This window comes from Asterias amurensis, chromosome 2 (assembly GCF_032118995.1).
Source record: "Asterias amurensis chromosome 2, ASM3211899v1".
NCBI classification, from domain to species: domain Eukaryota; kingdom Metazoa; phylum Echinodermata; class Asteroidea; order Forcipulatida; family Asteriidae; genus Asterias; species Asterias amurensis.
The window spans coordinates 6,151,911-6,174,759 of NC_092649.1; the positions used below are offsets into that span (position 1 = coordinate 6,151,911).

Genomic DNA, 22,849 nt, shown 5'->3' on the forward strand with positions numbered 1-22,849 from the left:
CGCTCGGCCCCAGCGGCCAGACTATCACCAGACTATCCAGGACCGCTGGGATGGGCTAATCGCTTGCACAGATTCTTGTTCAGGAAGTACGTCACGTATGCAGTGCATGGAAATATGGCGCAGTGTTGAGTGTGATGCATGACGGGACTGCGCATTATTAAACCAATGTGCGTGCATGATACGTTTGCCCATCCCAGCGCCTTCGGTTAAAGCAAGGCGCTGGGGACGAGCGAACAAACAGTCGTCAGTCAGTAGTTATTGTTCAACGCTGGTGGCGCCCTATAGTGATGACGCCAAGCGCTCGCGGTGGCGAAAAGAGCATGTAGCGAAAATTAAAGCAGTCAGGAGCAACTCGGCGGTGTGGTTGTGTGTGAGTAAAGTTTTGTACTGTAGGTCGACATATGTGTCCATTTAAGCATAATATTAAAACTAAATGTGTATTTTGAACTCGGTTTTTAGTGGCTGATTGATAAATTATTGGTTATTGTTTGTACGTGTCCGTACGTGGTTTGGACAAGAATCGTTAGGAAGCTTGTTGATGGACTCTGGACTCTAGAGGAGTCACTCTTGATTGGTTGGTTTACTGGGTGTGTCGAAGGAGTGGCAGTGGCCAGTCGCAGGATTATTTTATATTTTGTATTTTTGGATCAGCTGATCTTCATTTCTATGCTTCAGAAGTTGTACTTACACCTGGAATTGTTCTAACCATGGTGGAATTATCCTCCATGTTCAAATACGTTTACATCACACGACTTTTGGGGGAAAATCAAATGAATTTGAGTGTGAATTAACTTTCTCAACGATCTTTACAACTTTTTGTTTGAAGCGCACACACAGTCCCATAAAAATTGGTCGGTTTCCTCAACCACTTATCATTAATGGTACAATTAAGTGCAACAATTGCAGTAACCCTCCTCCCGAAGGCAGAGTCTGCCGTCGGGAGGAGGGTTACGTTGTCGCAACTACAATTGCAGGAGCAATTTAGTAAAATTCACCCTGAACTGAAAGGATTGAAGGATTCTGTTTCACGTTCACTGATGTCTGATGTCAGTGATGATGTGTTTCATAAATAAATTACGTTGTTGTGAATATAGTACTAGTAGTAGGTGACACTATTGGTAGTTCGTCAGGACTACTTTTGTTGTGGTCGTGGTGGCTCAATTAACAGAGTAGTTGAAAAACTGCAGTCGAGAGTTAACTTTGAGTTAAAAGCAATCAATAGTCGCGACCTCAACACTAGTTGCCCAGGTTAAGTTAAAGACAATTGTGGTTGGTGTTACATTGCTTTTCTCTAAAAGAAAGCCACATCTAGGGCTGTAGGGAAAGCAAACACTGCGAGAAAGTTCCATATTTCAGCTTCATGTATTTTTCAAGAAATCTTTCCCTCATCAAATTGCAGATCTTGAATTAGCGCCATACTAAAAGACATTAAGGATGTTGCGCGCAAAGCCCGTCAACCTCGTCCGGCGGCTTCTGCAGGGACCCTCGTCGCATCACACCAATCAATGGCGTCACTTCAGTGTGCAGGATCAAGATGCTCCAGTTATGGCAATCCGAAGAGAGGATTATGGGTCTCAGTGGGAGCGTAGAGCACCTCTTAATCCTCTGCAGGTCAAGTCATTCGTTGATAGCGGAGTAAAGGTCCTCGTGCAGCCATCCAACCGAAGAGCGTACACAATGGAGGTATGTGGGATTCAGAGGGGGTAGCCCTTTCTTGTGCTGGTTGGTTTTTCAAAGAGTTACGCTAAAGTATTTGGATCCCTTGCATATGTTTGTTTGTTTGTGTGTTTGTTTGTTTGTTGATTTATTACCAAATATCACAATAAATAACCATAAAACAGACAAGAAAAAAGAACAAAAGGTGAGAAAAAAAACCTAGGCTATAGATGTGAATCATTTGGCCCTTATAGTTTAGTTTAAAGACAGTGGACACTATTGGTAATTGTCAAAGACCTGTCTTCTCACTTGCTGTATCTCAACATATATATGCATAAAATAACAAACCTGTGAAAATTTGAGCTCAATCGGTCGTCGAAGTTGCGAGATAATAACAAAAGAAAAAACACCCTTGTTATATATGAAGTTGTGCGCTTTCAGATGCTTGATTTCGAGACCCCTCAAATTCTAAATCTGAGGTCTCGAAATCAAATTAGTGGAAAAATACTCCTCCCTCTCTCGCAAACTATCTCACTTCAGAGGGAGCTGTTTCTCACAATGTTTTATAATATCAACCTCTCCCCATTACTCGTTTTTAAGAAAGGTTTTATAATAATAATTATTTTGAGTATTACCAATGGTGTACACTGCCTTTAAAACATCTTTCCAATCAATCCTTTCATAACAAAGGCTTTTTTAGCTTAAATTTCCCAATAAAAAGGCAATGTGTCCCATGAAATCGATGGAAGACATTTTGTAATTAAATCAAAACATACCTGACCATAAGAGGTGCTGCAGTCTGCTGATAATGCACATTTTGAGAAATTATTCCGTTCCTTTAAAATTGGTCTTATACAAACGGGTTAAAAAAAACCTCAGAAATGTTCTGCATAAAACGTTTCGCAGATTGTCTACATTCCAATTACGAATATCTCAAAAACTTGACCCCCTATTTGGGAAATGAAATTTTCAAATAGTTTTAATACATCTAAATATAGGATTAAAGCAATGGAACAGTTCCATAAACCCAATATCCTTTAAGGTCTTGTTGAGATTTGCTTTGGGGTCTTTAAAAGGGAAGTATACTTGGTTTTTTGGAAGAGAAGCGCGTTCAATTGCTTTAATCCGTGTAGATCATGTAGATACACAGCAAATATTAACCTGTGACAATTGCATTTCAAGAGGTGATAGCATTATACAAATCTTGAGCCAAAATTCTATGTCCATGGAGCAATTTATGTCCATGAGGGAAGAATCATCCTTATTGGGAACTAGGCCTGGGCGAATTATTTGAATATCCGGTTAATGGCGAATAGGTTTTCCTATCCGTAACCGCGAATGCCTTTTTTTTTCTTAACCGGATATCCGCATAGGGCGCGAATAGCTATTTATAAACCGGATAGTTCTGTAATTACAACCAAGTAACCGGATATTCTTTAATATCCGAATATCCGCGGACGTCGGGCGACAACTGACATGAATGTTTTGTCTGAATCCTAATGAAACTTCTATTAAGACAGCATAAAACAGCATAAATTAAGTATTTAACTATGCTCGCCTCCGTGAAGAGTTAAAACAATGACATTTCTGACGTAATTTGTTCAAAGATTACAAAAGTTTTCCTTCACGTAGAGTCATCCACGATCAAAAGAAAAAGCAAATCGCCATCTTTAAATTAGATCCGGTCATTTTTATGAATGAACCGAGTGACACTGTCTAAAACTAATATCAATCCGCCCAGAAGACCTCATTCACAAACGAACAGCGCCCTCTAGCGACAAAAAAAATTTGAATATCCGGTTAATTTCGGATAGTTGGCCAGCGGTATCCGCTATCAAAATTTAACTATTCGCCCAGCACTATTGGGAACACACAATCTGAGAAGTGTTACTTGACTTTTGTAACAGCTTTCTTACCGGTCTTCCTCAGAGCACACTAAATCGTCTCCAGTCAGTATAGAATAGACCGAATTGAATATGACGTCACGCGGCTCAAATATCTGACCTACAAGATGGCGTCTGTGCGTGTGCGTGCGTGTGCCGAAGAAATCAAACCGGGAAATTTGAGTGCTGCGTGCTTCGATGATGTACACGTTTGGATGCGCATACGGTTTGCCCTACAAGATGGCGACTTTTCATAGCAAAAAGGGGTTATTCAATACGGTCTATACTGCAGCACCTCTCCTAACTGGTACTAGAAAGTTAGTTCACATCACCCCAATACTCTATAAACTACACTGGCTACCTGTCAATCAGCGAATTCAATTCAAAACAGTCATACATGTTCTCAATTTCAAGGCACTACATGGTTCAGCTCCACCCTACATACACAATCTCTTGACACACCGTATAACTAGACCAGGTCTAAGATTTATCAGCAATATGCTCCATGTTCCTCGAACTCGCCTGGCCAGTTACGGGGACAGGGCTTACTCCAACATAGCACCAAGATTCTGCAACTCACTTCCGGAATACCTCAGACAAATCCACAACATCACTCTCTTCCAGCAGAAACTCAAATCTCACTTGTTCTTGCTTGCTTTCCAACATCTTGACAAAACTTGAATGGCGCCTTTGAATGTTTTTAGTTTTCAGTAAAGTGCGCCTTATAAATGCTGTAGTTTATTATTATTATTATTACTTCAGTAAGATTCCAATTTTGTCTTTGTTTGATCGTTCTATCGCAGGATTACTTGAAGGCAGGAGCAGTCATCCAAGAGGACCTGATGGAAGCCTCCCTAATACTTGGTGTCAAGCAGGTGCCAATACAGCGTCTTCTAGCTAATAAGACCTACTGTTTCTTCTCACACACCATCAAAGCACAGAGCGAGAACATGCCCCTCTTAGATGCCATTCTAGATAAGGTTTGTGGCAGATGAATTATTGAGGTGTGTCTTTACCCTCCAATACTTGTGACTGTTTATGGTTATAATAATAATATTGGTTTCTTATATAGCACTTAAATCTGTCACTCTGTGACACTCGAGGCGCTTCCTGCAAGGTATGTGGGACTGTCGTTTGAATTATGAAACCTATATATAGTGTTCATGTACATGTACTCCTTTTAATTAGCACCATGTAGTGCTTTACAAGCTGCTGTGGCGCAATATGCTGCCAATCAAACCAGGAACACTGGGGTGAACCCCCTTCTATTTTCAAAAGTGCACTAGGTTTTTTAACGTGCGTTACATACATGTAACACACAGGACCATTGGCTTTACGTCCAATCCGAAGGACACATCATGGTTACACTATTGGTAATTGTCATAGACCAGTCTTCTCACTTGGTGTATCTATGCACAAAATAACAAACCTGTGAAAATTTGAACTCAATTGGCCTTCAAAGTTGCGAGATAAGAATGAGAAAAAAAATACCCTTGCCATGCGAAGTTGTGTGCATTTACATGGTTGAATTGGAGACCTCAAAATCAAATTCTGAGGTCTCGAAAACGTTGTCACTTCAGAGGGAGCCGTTTCTCACAATGTTTTATACTATCAACATCTCTCTATTGATCGCTAACAAGTAAGTTTTGATGCTAACAACTATTTTGAGCAATTACCAATAGTATCCAGTGCCTTTAAGTGTGACACAGGTGTCACGACTAGGACTCATACCCACACTCTGCTGTTCAGAAACACCAAACCTTGACAGTGCTATAAACCGTTACGCCACGACATGCCACATGTTATGAAGGCTTTGGTATTTTGCTCTGCCTTTCACGTCTGTGGTCCCCAGTTTGAATCACTTGGTTTTCAGAACTGTAACACTTGTGTCCTTAAGCAAGACACTTGACCCTTATTGCTTCACCATTTGGATGGGACGTACAAAAGCCATGTGTTGAAAACTATTTTGTTTAAAAGACCCCAGTACAATAATCGCTGGGAGAAGGGATTTGTCCCAGCGTTTGTGGCATCCGATGCACTTCCATATCGCATTCTGAACAGGCTTTGATGAGAATCATTCTTAGGGTTCTCCCCAACTTGGCATATCAAGCCCATGTACGCAATCTGAATGCCAGTTTACACAAATTTCGCCTAAAATGCAAACATATCACAACTATTTATTTTTCAATTTTTTGCCCTTTTTCGGCCAATAACATTCCTTTAATCTTTTTCAGCTCCCTGGGGAGTAAAGAGTCCCCGGCTGCCAGGGTGCTACAAAGGCTTTTTTTTTCTAAGCTCCCTTGGGAGTATACAGCCCCTAGTTGCCGTAGTGCTCCAGTGGCTTCTTCAGTCACGAAATGAACCTCTACCCTCGCAGGTACCCATTTATACCCCTGGGTGAAGAGAAACAATTATAGTAAAGTATTCTGCTTAAGGACACAACCGTCACAACTGGGATTCAAACCCACATCCCGATGACTAAACCACCAGAACTAGAATTCAAAGCTCTTAAAGGAACACGTTGTCTTGGATCGGACGAGTTGGTCTATGAAAAGCGTTTGAAACAGTTTGTTATGAAATGCATATGGTTAGAAAGATGTTTTAAAAGTAGAATATAATGATCCACACAAGTATCACTCAAAATTGCACGGTTTCCTTTTTACGTCGCGAACTAACACGGTCGGCCATTTATGGGAGTCAAAGTTTTGACTCCCATAAATGGCCGACCGTGTTTGTCGACGAGGTAATACGACAACCACGCAATTTCGAGGCATATTTGTTTAGATCATTGTATTCTACTTTTACAACATCTTTCTAACCATATCAATTTTATAAAAAACGGTTAATAGGACGCTTTTCAAAGACCAACTCGACCGATCCAAGGCAACGTGTTCCTTTAACCACTCGGCCATGAGAGAAAGACCTTTACAGTTGGATCTTAAGATGTAATACTTTGTCTTTTTTATTTTTTCTGGCAGAATATTCGGCTGATTGATTATGAGAAGATTGTGGATGAGAATGGTAAGAGGCTCGTAGCTTTTGGGAAATTCGCTGGCATTGCTGGTATGCTGAACATCCTTCATGGAATCGGTCTTAGACTGTTGGCATTGGGGCATCATACACCATTCATTGTAAGTTTGACCTTTAACCTGACATGACCTACCCTATTATATAGAGCAAGATCGAGTGGGCACATTTAGTCGGCTACTGACCAGCAACGCACAAGTGCAGTGAGGCACTCACTCAAACGACTCGTTTGGAAGTCTAGTCAACTATTGGTACCATGGTTTTCAACACATTGCCTTCCGCCTTTTTGCTATTGTGTCACTGGTTCCCCTCTGCGCTTTACTCAAGTCAGCATGGAACAGGCTATTGGGACCAGTGAAGAAACCATGGTCATGAACTGGTTCCAAATGGTCAACCACAGTAGTCAACCAATGGTCGGTCGACCAGCCTGGGTTTGAGTCAAAATAGTTAATCTTTAGTTAACACCATTGTGTACACTCGAACTTGCTCCAATCGGTTGACAGCCTGCACTAGATATCACATGGTAAATGCATCCACACAGTACACAGTCAACCCTCCTACTATGTGACCATTAAATTTCATCCACTAGTTTTGAATGAGTTGCTCTTTTCCAGCCTGCATTAGATGTCACATGGTAAATGCATCCACACAGTCATAGTTAACCCTATTACTACATGTACGTGGCTTTTCACTTTCATCCACTGCATATATTACTATGAATGCATCTACACAACATGTACCATGAAACATCTATTATTTACCATCTACACAAACATTTCATTGTCACAACCTAAGCAGAATCAATAATTTTCTAATCAAAACTCGCTGGCAAATAACAGTGGGGAAAAATGAGAAAACTAGAAACTTTGTAATATTTTGGTTTGTTTGATTAACAGCATATAGCAGCAGCACACAATTACCGTAACACTGGTATGGCCATGCAAGCAGTTAGAGACGCAGGTTACCGTATAGCACTCGGAGAGCTTCCCCAGTCCATTGGACCCATGTCATTTGTCTTCATGGGATCAGGAAATGTCTCCCAGGTACGTTGACAATTAAGAAGTCTAGCTCCCAGTTTTTTTTTTTTTTTTTTTTTTATGCAAGTTCGCCCAAAACAAGGCTAAAAGCCACTCTAGGTTAAGGGCTACATGGAAGAAAACATAGAAATGCAGAAACTCAGTGGAGCTGGAGGTAGGAATTGATATTCCTCTTAAAAGATGGCAGATCATAGGATGAAGGGAAACATGCACCAGGCAGGGAGCTCCAAAGAGATAAAGTACGAGGGAAAAAACTACTGGAGTAGCTCTTTGTTCTACATCTCGGCACAGCCACAGTATAATAAAGGATGAGAACAAGCAGAAAGCCTGGTCTCACCTTTCTATTTTCAGTTTAGTGGTTTACCACGCTGCCTTTTGTCAAATCTATTTTGTTACAGACTAATATACTATAGACCACTCTTTTGCAAAAAGATAGTTATTGGCCTGGCGTTTCAACCCCAGCATGCCCAGGAGAGTCTTTCTAGAAGGCTAAATGACAAAACAACAAATTTAAACAGGTAACTTGAGTGTATAAGCAGTAAAGTATAATGATTCAATATTAATCAAATTGTTAAGTTTTAGATGGTTATTTTTCTTTTAAATTTAATTTCTTGACTTGTCAGGTTGTGAATAATTATTAAATTGAATTATTCAATAAATAAACTTCATATTGAATATTGCTTATTTATCTGTTTTCAAAAACTCATGATTGTAACTCATTATTTATATGTATTCTTTTTGAAGAGGCCAGACCCTGTACAAGCCTAGGCTTTCTGTCTGCGACCTCCCCATACTGTTATAAAGTTCCTTAATTAGTTTTTCCCTTACATTATTCATGTACATATGGTATGGAAAATAAACCTGAAACCTGAAACCTGAAGTGGAAATACATAAATAGAGAAGGTCAGAAAGCATAAAGAAAGAAAGAAAAAGGGGGTAAATAATGAATAGGGAGACGAGGGGGAGGGTTGCAGGAAGGGGCTGGTTTAGACCACAAGAAGATGGAAACACGAAGGATAATATCTGTGGCGTGTCATGGCCGAGCTGTTAAAAGCACCGGATTCACGTTCTGGTGTTTGATCAGCAAAGTGTAGGTTTGAGTCCTGGGCGTGACACTTGCTACGTAAAATTGGAGAGGTAGTGCTTTCTGCTCTACCAGCCAGGCTTCGAATTGATGATACCCAGGCCTACAGCCATATGGACTGTAAAGGGGGTAACGCTGTTTCAGCCCTAGGAGTAGGTGGCAACGGCCTCTGGAATAAAAAATATTTGTATCCCACACCTTGAAGTGGCCTTTGTGGCTTTCAGGCCTTGTTTGCCTGGCGACTTGCAAAACAAACACAAATAAGAATTAAAGGGTGGGAAAAGGGAGAAAAAGTAATTAATTAATGAATTAGTTTGTAACTTCACAGCTCCAGTTTTTGCCAGCTGTACGTGCAAAGCAAAAACAAAAGGCAACATTTTGTGACATTGTTACACAAATTTTTTTCAAATAGTGCAGAATTTTGGGGAAACAAAGCAACCAATTATGGGAAGTATATTATTTAATTGACAATTTGCCGAAAATGTTGAATTTGTTCAAAACATTTGTTAGAAAAAATTGAATGTTTTGGTATCATTCGTGCATCCATGCCAACCAGAGAGGTTTGTTTGTCAACAATGAAAAGATCTATTACTTTGTTACGCATTCAGGGTGGGGCAAGATACCAACTTGGTCACCCTTAACGGGGGGTTTGGGGACTTTTTGTAGGACACAAAACACAATGTCCACAGATTAACATTAAATTAACACAGTTTGAAGATAATTATAGTAGAAAGTATCCCTTACTGAGATGCTATAAATTTTAGGAAATAAGTAAAACAATGTCTTTAAAAATAATTTACGTCTCGGGTTATGGAAATTATTTTAGCATGTACACGTTTTAACCTGTACCGGTATTTACGTGACTTTTCTGAAAACGCCCCTCTGTGATTTTCACCTTTTTTTTCCCTTAAAAAACCTGACGACTAATGATTCAAATAAAGCTGAAACTTCTACAGGTAAATTATTTTACAAACATCTTCAGAATACAGTGATAAGGGCTTCATGTCAAGGCCAAAAAACTTGATCTAAGAAAAAGTATAAAAACCCTTATGTTTGTTTTTCTTGTAGGGAGCCCAAGAAGTGATCGCCGACCTTCCAGTGGAATACGTTGAGCCTCATGACTTGAGAAAAGCAGTGGAGAAGGGAGGTAAGATTCTGGTCATGGTATCCTGGTTTGTTGGTCTGGACCCAATTTTATAGAGTTGCTTAGCGGCCAATTTTGTGCTTACTGTGAGATTTCCATTTCATACTGCTGCTTCTGTAAGCACACCAAAAGGTGTGCTAACCTCCTGGTGCTTACTGCACGAAAAAAAAAAGACATCACAATGCAAATCCATGGTGAACGCGCAATATGAGGACTAACTTTTCTTGCACCTTAGCAAATTGTTCTGCTACAGTTAAGCAGCGCTATGAAATTGGTCCCAGATTGGTCCTCATCCAAAGAAAGAACGTGGTTGCGCTCTATAGTGGCTTCTTATATAGCGTGCATATAAAGAACGTGGTTGCGCTCTATAGTGGCTTCTTATATAGCGTGCATATCAGTCACTCAGTGCACGCAACGCACTTTAGCATACAGTATTTTTCCTGCAAGGTATGTGGGACTTTGTTTGAATTAGGAGACTTACACTCCTTTTACATCCAGCCAGGAACACCGGGGCGAACCCCTTCTGTTTCGATAAGTGCACTGGGTTCTTTTACGTGTGTTTACACATAACTGAACCAATGGTCCCATCCAAAGGACGAAGCATCATGGTTATTTAGTGTCTTGCTTAAGGACACAAGTGTCACAATCGAGACTCAAACCCAACTCGAATTTGAATCTGGTGTTCTTATTAACCTCAATGCCATGCCAAGCCATCAATCTGTACTGTTGAAAAAGAGCGTACAGAATGCTGAGCATGAATGCTGACCACATAACAAATGTATACAGGTATATGTCAAAATGAAACCATGTGACAGGCATGTATGCACAACGATACCATGGGTGAATTCCACTTGCGCAAATAGATTGCAACCGTTCGCTCAAATATTTTTGATCGCTAGAATGATTTGTTGCGCAATTTGTGAAGTCAATATGGCGGCGCTCTGTAATGAAGAGAATACAACTTTATTGATCTCCAAAAGAGGAAATTGCATTGCTCACACAAGTTTTAAGAAACACCAAATATAAAAATGGCGACATTACATACATTTTTTTTTTAACATTGGTTCTTGCTGAACTGAAGGTGTATTTTAATCCTCTATTAAACATCAACTAATTAAGTTGTTATTTCTACTCCAACTGACTGCATTAACAACCAAGGAAAACATACTTTAATTATATTCATGGCAAGGAAATAATGTTGTCAGCTTTGTCCGCCATTTTAAAACCACTCACCAATATTCTCGGAATACGTTTGCCTAGGGTTGCTCATGTTCGGCAACAGTGGCAGCGCACAACTCGTTCCACTGGAAATTGTTTGCAAACGTTTACAACATTTATGCAAGTGGAACGCACCCCATGTGACATGCATTTAAACAAAAATAATACAACGTGACACACATGTATTGGCAAAATGATACCATATTACCATAAGTGGCTTGACAAAAAAGGAAACTGACCTCCTCGTGGAGTAGAAAAGTTATTTATTTGAATCATTTTATTTTGTCACTTTTCAGACCACAGGAAGGTTTACGCCACTGAAGTTCACCGCAAAGACCACATCGTAAAGAGAGGGGGACGAGATTTCAATCGTGAGGAGTATGACCAGCATCCTGAGCTTTACAGATCCACTTTCAGTGAAAAAGTAAGTTTTTGTATTATCATTTGTAAAACAAATGTGATATTTGTATTTTTCTGATATTTGTATTTTTGTATTTGTATGTGAATTGCCAAATAAATAATAATTTATATTAATAAAAATTATAAATTATATTAAAAATGGGACGTCTTGCTCTTTGATCGGACGAGTTGGTCTATGGAAATAGTTTGAAAGCGTTTGTTATAAAATGCATATGGTTGGCAAGATGGTTTAAAAGTAGAATACAATGATCCACACAAAAATGCCTCAAAATTGCATAATTTTCCTTATATGATGTGAACTAACATGGCATACGAAATGGCTGAACGTGTTAGTTCGCAAAATATAAGGAAAAACACGGAAGTTCAAGGCTTATTTGTGTGGATCATTATATTTTACTTTTAAACCATCTTTCTAACCATATAATCAAAATAATCATACTCACATTCAAGGCACTTCATGGTTCAGCTCCACCCTACATACACTCTCTCTTGACACCCCGTACAACTAGACCAGGTCTAAGATCTATCAGCAATACGCTCCATGTTCCTCGAACCCACCTGGCCAGTTACGGGGACAGGGCGTACTCCAACATGGCACCAAGACTCTGGAACTCACTTCCGGAATACTTCAGACAAATCCACAACATCACTCTCTTCCAGCAGAAACTCAAAACAATGTTTCTCTTTTTCAGTAAAGTGCGCCTTATAAATGCGCCTAATAATAGGTCTACCAAATCGCCCTATCCAAGGCAGCGTGTCCCTTTTAATGTTAATGTGTATTTCGTGTAATAAAATGAAGGAAACCATATAAGTTGATTTACTAGTTGTTACTAGCAAGCCCGAGGAAACCAGTATTAATCTTAGTGCATGCGACCTAGGGTTGGACAAAACAGTTTTATGAAAGTATCTTGCTCATGGACACAAGTGGCACTGTCGAGACTCAAACCCACACACTGCTGATTAGTAACACCATTATGCTTTGAACCATCAAAAGTTTCCCACAGACTTCAAGATTTTGCCATTTGAAGTGCCCTTTACCAAACGAAAATGGCCTGACCCTCTCAAACAAGAAATTTCAGGACTGTTTAAAAAGTATGCACGATTTTTTCACTATTCTGCCTGTATGTTTAATAAAGTTTAAAATCACCTGGAAAACTGTGCCATTATACGCCTCTCTTAAAGACAGTGGACACTATTGGCAAATGTCAAAGACAAGTCTTCTCACTTGGTGTATCTCAACATATGCATAAAATAACAAAGCTGTGAAATTTTCAGCTTGATTTGTCATCGGAGTTGCGAGATAACTATGAAAGAAAAAAACACCTTTGTCACACGAAGTTGTGTGCTTTCAGATGCTTGATTTTGAGACCTCAAATTCTAAACTTGAGGTCTCGAAATCAAATTCGTGGAAAAATACTTCTTTCTCGAAAACTACGTCACTTCAGAGGGAGTAGTTTCTCACAATGTTTTATACTATCAACCTCTCCCCATTACTCATAATCAAGAAAGGCTTTATGATTAAAATTATTTTGAGTAATTACCAATAGTGTCCACTGCCTTTAATATTCATGCATGTCGTCATAATTCGTATCCAAAAATGAGGCTATAGGCGCACGTTCGCCACCACTTGGAGTGGCTGCGCCTATGGCCTCGTTTTGGGTTAGAATAGTGACGTACCTCATGCATAAATATTAAGAAAGGCGTATTCATTTGGTCCTATGATCTTCTAAGATGAGGCCATCAGCAAACCTCTCAGTACTTCATATGTTCTCCGGACTCACACAAGGGAACTTTCACTGGTTTGTTACCTCATGTGTTTGGGCGATCTCACAAAACATGAACGCTGTCTGCGACAATTTTGTCAGCTCTACCAATCCTGTCTCGAGTACCTTTAAGCTCAAACTCTGGTCTAACCCTTTGTTTGTCTTTTCGACTTGCTATCTTAAGATTGCACCTTGGGCATCCTGCATCATCAATGGCATCTTCTGGAACATTGCTCACCCTCGTTTCCTTACCAAAATGGACACCAAGACCCTGTTGAGTCCCGATATGAGCCCCAATGCCCCTGAAGCTCCAGGATGTCCACGCCTTCCTCATCGTCTCCTAGCCATCTGTGACATCACTGCCGACCCCGGCGGTTCCATTGAGTTCATTGAGGAGTGTAGCAGCATTGAGAGTCCATTTGACTTGTACGACGCTAACCACAAACACCAGCACTTCATGAGCCAAAGGTCAGTGCTATGGGCACAATGTCATTTCTGTTTTAGCAGAAAATACTGCTTAGTAATACAGGCTAAATCAATGCGAACTGCAGTTTTCATTGGCCAGAACTTCCTCAGAGGAAAAACGTTACATCCTCTTTGCCCCTTAAAAAATTTAACTTACACTACTGCTTAGAATCGTAGTTTTAAAAACAATGTGTGAATAGCCAGTATCCAATATGGCTCCACCATTCAAATAACTGCCCTTCAACATGGGGTCTGTGAGCGTGTGCGTGTGGTTGTGCATGCGTGAGCAATATAAATCAAACCAGGAACGCTACATGCTTCATTGATGTAGACACGCATACGACCTGCCCTACGAGATGGCTACTTTCATAGCGGTCTATAACCAGTGTGAAACCAGGAGCCTTATAGAAAAGTAAATTCTTTCCAATGGCTGTACATGATCTTCTTTTATAGGCAGAATTTTCCGTTTGGTATTTATTTTGACCTGTGTTTCCACAGTCTACGCTCATTCATTCTTTCATTCATTCATTCATTTATTGGTCACATTGGTTAAAAACAACATGAAATTAATCCCTTGGTGTGTAAAAATAAAAATAAAATCTAAGGAAAAGAACCAACAAGAACTACTTGTTTTAAGTAAAAAATAAAATAAAAAGTTACGTATACATGTACATTGAAAGACTAAAGCATCGAGCGATTTGACAATATTAAAAAAACAAGAACCACAAATTTTTTAAAAACACTGGACCAAAAAAACACTGTTTACAAAGAAGAAACAGCAAACACTAAACAAAGAACAAATACAAACGTTGGACTTTGAGACTAAATGGCAGTCTTAGATGTCTGTTGGATGAGAAGTAAAACGCTTACTTCATCCTGCCAAATATTTGGGTGTGTCTTGACAGATATCCACAATATGTAAGAATATTTTTTGTTCCTTTTCCTTTGGTTTGGGAACTTCTTGAGTAAATCACAACAACGAGTCTCCAATACTCCTCACTCTTCCAGAACAAGGTTTGTGGGATGCCATGGCAACCTTGCTGTGGGCGTGCCTACCCAGTGAAACCAAGGACTTTCACATAAGGGATCCAGTTGTTTTGGCCAGGCGAGGGCCTCCTTGCTTTGCTCTAGTCAGAGGGAGAGTTGCAAGAACTTGCGAATTGAAGCCATTTTGTTTCTCAACAAAGGCATGGGTCATGAGCAAACACGGGGTGCCAGACTAGTCTGCTTGTTTGGTTGTGCTGCATTGGGAGACAAAATGGCATCCAGCAACCATGTGACCAAAGAAAACTGGTCCCTCTAGGTCTGTGTCGCAAATCTGTTAACACACTCTTGTGTGTCAAATCAGTGGGTAAAAGTTCCGTAAATTAGGAGAAAAAGGAGAAGTCCTCGATTTACCGGGTGGACAAGTGAGCGCATGTGTGTGTGTAAAACTGACAAATGTTTTCAACTCGCTTGAAAAATTTGCTTTCTATTTATGACCTCTTCATGATTTTGCACTAATGGTTTGGTTGACTTGATTATTTTTCTTCTTTTATTTGTGTTCAGAAATGTTGTGCCTGCTTTATTAATGTACAAATGTTAGGTCGTTGGTGTTCTTCATTTTGTTTCAGTTGACATTTTAAGGTTTTTTTTTCTTTCATTATTATCCCGCAACTTCAATGGCCGATTGAGCTCAAATTTTCACAGGTTATTTATTATATGCATATGTTGAGATACACCAATTGTGAAGGCTAGTCTTTGACAATTACCAATAGTGTCCACTGTCTTGAACAGGTTTGTTATTTTGTGCATATGTTGAGATACACCAAGTGAGAAGACTGGTCTTTGGCAATAACTAAACAAGTCCATTGACTTTAGAAAGCTCACCACTCAATCAATTTGCTTAGATTCCAAATTTAAAAATTACAAAAACAGTTTACACCAATTTTTGGAGAGCACTTTACGTGGGGGTGTTTAAGTGGTTGATAAAGACACAGCTGAAACAATTTATAGCTTTTAGTAACAGTGGGTATGTGTGTGTACACGTGCGTAAAAACACCGACCAACGCGCACAAAACATTTTTACAAAAGTTTGTGAAAGTTTGCAAACTTCAAGAAAAATTCGCAAAAGAAACAGTGTGACATTGTCTATAATATTGTAATATTAATTTGCTTTTTGGCATAAGGGCATTTATGAATTGGAATCAAAGAGTAGTGACTCGTTCTTAAGCGGCCGTTTAAAACCTTGAAGGTTCGAGGCCCTTGACTTCGCCTATTCTTTTATTCCCTTAATAGAACATTTACAGTTGCTGGCAAACCTTTTGAGATGGACTTTTTCAAAACCCTGCAAGCATTTTTTCCACTGGACTTTCACTCCCATGGTGTGGTTTATTTTGTGTGTTACTGAATAGGTTTTCCGGTGATGGTGTTCTTGTGTGTTCCATTGACAATATGCCAGCCCAGCTACCTAGAGAGGCCACAGACTTCTTTGGGAATCTACTAACACCACTAGTACCTGAAATGGTGAGTGCTTTTAAGGCTTACAGTTTTCTTTAAAACTTTGATCAGTAAGCATGCTAAGAGGTCTGACTTGACTAATTTATGCAAACACATCAACATGATCAAGGGAACAGTTACATTGTGCTAATGACAAACTCTGTTTTTAACTTTGCACGGTGGGAATATAATCAAGTGAGGCTATCTTTGTGTGATTAGTGGTGGTTCTGAGAAAGAGTTCTCAGAACCACTGGTTCTTCGATAAAACCACCACAACTCATATAAAGAGAGATTATGTAATGTTTTTCCTTGAAAACCTCATTCGATTTAATTCTTACTATAGCAGTGATTACTGCAAGCCATTTGCGAGTTAGATTTGTATACAGTCTATCAGCAGCCTATGCGTTAATAAGCATAATTGCCAGGTTTTATCTGCAGCAATTTGTGTGGTTTTTTATGCGTGACCTCGGTTTGAATATATAATTAGTCCAAAGGGCTTTTGGAATTTGGTCATTTTCGGCCTTTTCTGAAAAGTCTCAACCAAAACAATGTACCAGTAAATTGAATCGAAGAGCATATCTGTCGTTATGTATGCAACTCAAATTTTGAAAAGAGAAAATTGTACGTAAAAAAGGGCTTCAAAAAGAAAGAAAACAAGTCACAAAAACCACGGCAAATTTCCCGTTATGAATGTCGGCAACAGTCCCCAATTAGTATATATGGATAGATTATTTCATATTCTTCCCGGAAATAATAAACGGCCGCGAAACCGGATCGTAGCTAGTCCAGTCAGGATACAGCAATTTCCACTGGTAGTCCAAAACCCACTTTACAAAAAAATCAACCATTAAACAGGATAGTTTTCCTGCACGGTGATTGGCTGGCGATGACATCATCCATTGATGTGGCAGCTTGCTGTTTTTCGTGGGTATGGTGCCCCGACCGCAATGCCAGCGTTATGAGGGTCAGCTCATAGTAGTTGGGCTCTTTTGATGTACTTGAACGTTTGGACGACGTTGAGTAAACACCCATCCAGCAGAATGTCAGGCTTCATGGGGGTTTGACCAGGAGCACACACACATCATCGTGGCGTGTCAAAATGTATGCAGTGATTTTTCAGAGGAAAAACGCAGTGCAAGGCTCAGGTGGTTTGTCATAAACTGAATCAGCATTAAATATTTTTGAACATTTTCTATTTTATCTACAGCTGAAATCTGATGCTACAAGGCCCTTTGAAGAAGAAAACCTTTCACGAGTTATTAAAGATGTAAGTACTTTGTACCCAAATTCTGTTTAATTTTTTTTTTTTTACACTTGTTTTTCGGATGGAATGTTTTAAGTGAAGTGGAGGATTTCAGAGGGTTTTTTTCAAAAGAAAAAACTTGTGACAATATAATCAACTCATGACCAATTCTTTAATGAACAGGCTTGTGGAAGTGTCGTGGCCGAGCGGTTAACCCTTTCAATACCATTGTCGAGTTTACTCGACCCTGCAATGCAAGCGCTTCCTTACCATTGTCGAGAAAACTCGACCGTGCGTTGTGTAGTCGCTCCGTCCCAATGTCGAGAAAACTCGACAGAAAAAAGCATTGCCTTTGAGAGATTGTATTTAATTTGTTTGGCGCCCTCTGTTGTTAGGTTTTATATAGACGGGTTGCTTGTTTACCAAGCATTGCAATGGTATGTATTGTATAGGGGGTCGCCATTATGATTTTCCAAGAAAAGTACACCTCAAGATTTCACGCTTCCGTTTGTTTTTCGTCAAAAATCACCATCATGTCTGCTCATTGCACGGAGGTTTTGGCTTATATGTTTGCCTATAGTGACTCTATAAAAAGACTTGGGAAGTTCTATCAAAGTATCTAGTGAACATTTGGCATCAAATCATGGTATTTCGTCGCCAGACATGCAGTCAGATGATGACAAAATCAGACTATATACCAACGGTAGCTAACTGGACCGAGCACGTCACCCGTTCAACGTCGTGGGCTTGGGCGTGCATGGCGGGCGGGCTTGGACCCACTCGTGCTAGTCGAAGTGACCGTGGTAGCTGAACACTTTCAAAACAGATAAGATTTTTCAGCAAAACAGGTTCCGATTATGGTACAAATGGAAATAGAAGCTTATAATAAAAACGGTTATATTTTCTGAGAAGTTTTTACAAACTTTTCTTGAGGAAAAATAGGTTGAAAATAGAAGTGGTTTTTTTCAGCCAAGAATCTTGCAAACAAAAATAAGATAATATATACAAATTTGACATCGTAGGAAAGGTCATTTCATATGCTACAAATTGCATGCACAAAGTTTTTCAAAATAATAAGGTCTTCCCACAGAAAATCAAGATTGAAAACAGTACACACTGCAAATTGCGTTATATTTTTTTTAGTGTGAAAAAATACGGTACACAGCATTGTGACCTTTGTCAACAATGCGGTATCCGGTTGGGTGCTTGCAATAAACAATGTGGTATTGAAAGGGTTAAGAGCACCAAATTCAAACTCTGGTGTTTCTGATCAGCAGAGTGTGGGTTCGAATCCTCAGCCATGACACTGTGTCCTTGAGCAAGACACTTAACCATTGCTTCGTCCTTCGGATGGGACGTAAAGCCGTTGGTCCCATGTGTTGTGTAACGCATGTAAAAGAACCCAGTGCACTTATCAAAAAGAGAAGGGGTTAGCCCCGGTGTTCCTGGTTGTGGCTGCTTAATGCGCCGTAGCACCTTGTAAACCCTTACAAGGTGCTAAATAATTGGGTCTCAGAATTCATCACTGCAATAACCTATCTTTCTGAAAGTTTGTATATACTCAGCGCCTTGAGTACCTTGTTTGGTAGATACGTGCGCTATATAAGACTATATAAAACGATATTGTTATTAATATTATTCTCGAACCGGCTGGTCCTGGAGAGAGCGCTATAATAAGTTCAATAAATTATTATTATTATTATTATTATTAATGGTTGTCTGGTCGAGATTATCAGCATAAACCTTACTTGGTAACGAGTAAAGGGTAGAGGTTGATAGTATAAAACATTGTGAGAAATTGCTCCCTCTGAAGTGACAAGGGTGTTTTTTCTTTCATTATCATCTCGCAACTTCGACGACCAAATGAGTTCAAGTTTTCACAGGTTTGTTATTTTATGCATATATGAGAAGACTGGTCTTTGACAATTATCAAAGGTGTCCACTGTCTTTATTAGCCTTAAAAGTGTCTTAAGCCTACTTCTTGTGATTATGTAGGTCAGCTCCTGTACTTGATCAAATTTTCCTGTTTTTTTCCCAAGGGTCAAATGTCATGCCTGTATGGAAGAACTGCATGTTATTATTAATATGCTATTTGCTTTTCCTTAAATAGGCTGTAATTACATCCAATGGTAAACTGACTGAAAATTTCCAGTACTTAACAGACCTACGTGAAGCCACTATGCCGTAAGTATTCCCAATTATTCTTATATTCATGTTTACTGTTTGGTTTTTTATTCAAAGCAATAGATAGATCCATTAAGCTCAGCCTCTTATTGTGTTAACCAATCACAAGTGAAAGACACGCCTAGAAATCAAACAAATGTCTGACAGATTTAGATCCTGTAACAAACCCTAAGAAAAACAGACCAATTAAGAACTCACTCTGAAGTAGTACAGTTAATAACGATCCTGTAAGTGTAAAGATGGTAGTCCCAGCTGATTTGTTACCTTCTGCCAGGGTACATGAAGTAGTTAAAAAGCAGGACAGTCTCCCAAAAAGTCAGGAAAAAATCTACTTCGCAGTAGTAGAATATGAAGCAAGACAGTTCTCTAAGAACAAACAATACCTGGCCATTAGAAACACACATGGTGTTGAAAACCAAATTTTAAATTGGTTTGAACAAAGAAGAATTCACTAGAGCTGAACTTGAACCCGCAACCTCCTGATTAGACCACAGGCATCTGGAGGTTGCAGGTTAAAGGAACACGTTGCCTTGGATCAGTTGAGTCGGTCTTTGAAAAGCGTTTGTAACCGTTTTTTTATAAAATGCATTGGTTAGGAAGATGTTGTAAAAGTAGAATACATGTACAATGATCCACGCAAATTTGCCTCGAAATCGCATGGTTTTCCTTGTACTTTGCGATCTAACATGGTCGGCCATTTATGGGAGTCAATAATTTGACTCCCATAAATGGCCGACTGTGTTAGTCGACGAGGTAAAAGGAAAACCACCCAATTCTGAGGGATACCTGTGTGGATCATTGTATTCTACTTATCTTTCTAACCATGCATTTTTTTGTAACAAACGGTTACAAACCCTTTCCAAAGACCAACTCGTCCGATTGAAGGCAACGTGTTCCTTTAAAGTCCTCAAAATAATTTAAATCCTGCTACAGAATCTGAACAAAATTTCATCATTTGGACTGCTGCTCTTTGGGTGTGGTGCAGAGCCCCCTACATGTATCTTGTTGATGCTGTTGATAGACCAGGGGTCGATTTCACAAAGAGTTGGGATTAGTCCTAAGTTAGGACTAGTCCTAGAGATATTAAAATGTATGGCTATAGTCATACGTTAGGACGAGTAACTAGTCCTAACTCGAGATAACCTAGTCTTATCTCGTTGTGAAATCCACCCCAGGGTTCTACGTAGGATTTTTCAAAACTACTGGGCATTCTTGACATGTGGTTTGTGGTTTAAGCACGCCAAATGAAAATCAGGTCAGCAAAATGTTTCTAAAACGGTGGTTATCTTGGCTTTAATAATAGCCCTTCCTGTGCAATCAGTTTTGTTGAATCATTGAAAAGATCACTGCAGTCTTTTACCAATCAAACCTGATTTAGTATTCTCGCTGGTACATGTACTTAGAAGGGAAGGTTTTCATTTGGTAATCACTCTTAAAATGTATGGAAAACTAAAACTTACTTGAAGTTAGAAGTGCAGCAGGTTTTGATGGGTAGAGGCAGTTCAAATTCTATGATTTAGCAGCAGGTTTCCAAAACAGTTTTGTAAATGTTAGTTTTGCATTTAGGAATTAATACACAACGGTGTAAGGGTAAAATTAACCTACCGGTATATTCACCCTTTCAAACAAACAAATAGTGTCTTTGAAAAGCAGGAATGACTGTATTTTTGAAGTTGTGAGGGTGCTTTCAGAATCTTTTCTTATTTTGATTGTCCTCATGCTGTTTGCCTGTATAAATTGCCAAAAATGTACTACAACGTGTACATTGTTTTGCTTGTTCACAACACGTAAACTTGTTTCCAACATGCCCTCACATTGTCAAAACTACTGCAAGATTCAATTTACAAGTAGTCGTTAGAGTAGTTACTGATTCTATCATAGGAATAGTAAATGTGTATTCATTTATCTCCTTATATATTAGAGAGAAGCAAGCCTCGTTCTATCAACATCAGTAAGTTACTAACCCTCGGGTAACAATTAAACTCTATGTCAATGTTCACTCCTCATACCTCAGCTTAGTACGTAGTTATCAGGTTACCGTAAGAGTATATTAATTACAATCCTCATGTTTTACACACATAACATTTTGGAAAGTCGAGTCCCACATCGAAATCAGACACTCCTCATAAACAGTGTGTAGAATGCGTTCCCTTTGCGTCAATTTTGTTTTCGTTGTCGCTGCAGTGTGACCAGCCCTATGTAGCTGTTGGGCAACAATAACAACCCTGTCAGTTGAGTGTCTGATTTTGGTATCGGGCATCACATGGAGACCTCCAAAATAAGATTTTAAAAAATCCCATAAATGAATGATTCGGCACAGTAAAATGCCCTTTCCCCCATTTATGTCTTTGCTCCCATTTGTCTCCTCCTCCACTCCCAATTGAAAATGTTTGTTCATGCTTCTGCAAAGCCTGTTACCATATAATTATAGTGGCTTGTAGCGCTCATATCCAATCGCTCATTCATGCTCAAGGCACTTCAACATCTATATGGTGTGGAGATCATGTACGTTTGAGAAGTATGAGACCAATAACATAGCATCGAGAAATGGTTTACAAGGTGCTGTTGTGTGTAAGTCTTTGTTCCAGATCCTTTTGTCTGTATTTTACAAGGGTCAGCTATTATGCCAGATGGGTTGATCTAAAAAAGATATTAGCTCTTTCAACCAGGCATGCCATTTCTGCTGGAAACTTCAAATATTCCTGGAAAGGTTTAGAGCGGTCAAAAAAAGAGAGAAAGAAATGTCAAAACTGTCTGAACCTGTAGTTCTGTATTTCTTGTGAGGCACAAAGTCTACCTTCCTGGTTCTGGGTGAAGAATAAGTTCGGAGACCCAGACCAGTGTCCAAGGAAAATCTGTCCGCCGGAGATTCTGTCCACCATATGGGAAATTAACATGCGCTGAAGGAGGATGAGTCAACAGAGGGCGCAATGCGATATATGGTGGGCCAGAATCTCCGGGGGGACAGTGGATCTCCTGCCACACCAACAACCCATTCTTCAAGATATGTTCGCAAATCTGATTTCTTGACACTTTTTTTGCCAATTGTGACAGAGTTTGCAGATGTGTCCCTCGCTGTGCCATTCAATTGCTTGTATACTAACAAAGTTGCCTTTGTACTTTGTCTTGCATCCCAGTGCTCCCCGTAGTGTGAGCTTCAGTGCCAACCCTGGTCTGTGTTTCATGTTTCTTGATTGTGTCTGTATGAGTGGTAAATTTAATTTATTTTACCGCACCTCTGGTGCAG

General features: G+C 39.5%; 1 protein-coding gene across 2 annotated transcripts in view; it reads left to right on the forward strand.

Moving 5' to 3' along the window:
- Positions 1 to 303: 303 nt before the first annotated feature.
- Positions 304 to 22,849, forward strand: part of LOC139953740 (alpha-aminoadipic semialdehyde synthase, mitochondrial-like) — a 45,007-nt gene continuing 22,461 nt past the window's right edge. The window contains exons 1-12 of one of the 2 annotated variants that reach the window (XM_071953280.1): positions 304 to 370; positions 1,400 to 1,683; positions 4,343 to 4,519; positions 6,518 to 6,670; positions 7,463 to 7,609; positions 9,756 to 9,834; positions 11,346 to 11,473; positions 13,417 to 13,700; positions 16,091 to 16,202; positions 17,383 to 17,442; positions 19,529 to 19,602; positions 21,524 to 21,553. In XM_071953280.1, coding sequence (XP_071809381.1) covers positions 1,435 to 1,683; positions 4,343 to 4,519; positions 6,518 to 6,670; positions 7,463 to 7,609; positions 9,756 to 9,834; positions 11,346 to 11,473; positions 13,417 to 13,700; positions 16,091 to 16,202; positions 17,383 to 17,442; positions 19,529 to 19,602; positions 21,524 to 21,553 — 1,493 coding nt within the window. In that variant the 5' untranslated portion in view covers positions 304 to 370; positions 1,400 to 1,434. The remainder of the gene's footprint in view (positions 371 to 1,399; positions 1,684 to 4,342; positions 4,520 to 6,517; positions 6,671 to 7,462; positions 7,610 to 9,755; positions 9,835 to 11,345; positions 11,474 to 13,416; positions 13,701 to 16,090; positions 16,203 to 17,382; positions 17,443 to 19,528; positions 19,603 to 21,523; positions 21,554 to 22,849) is intronic. The other variant, XM_071953290.1, reaches the window with a different exon arrangement.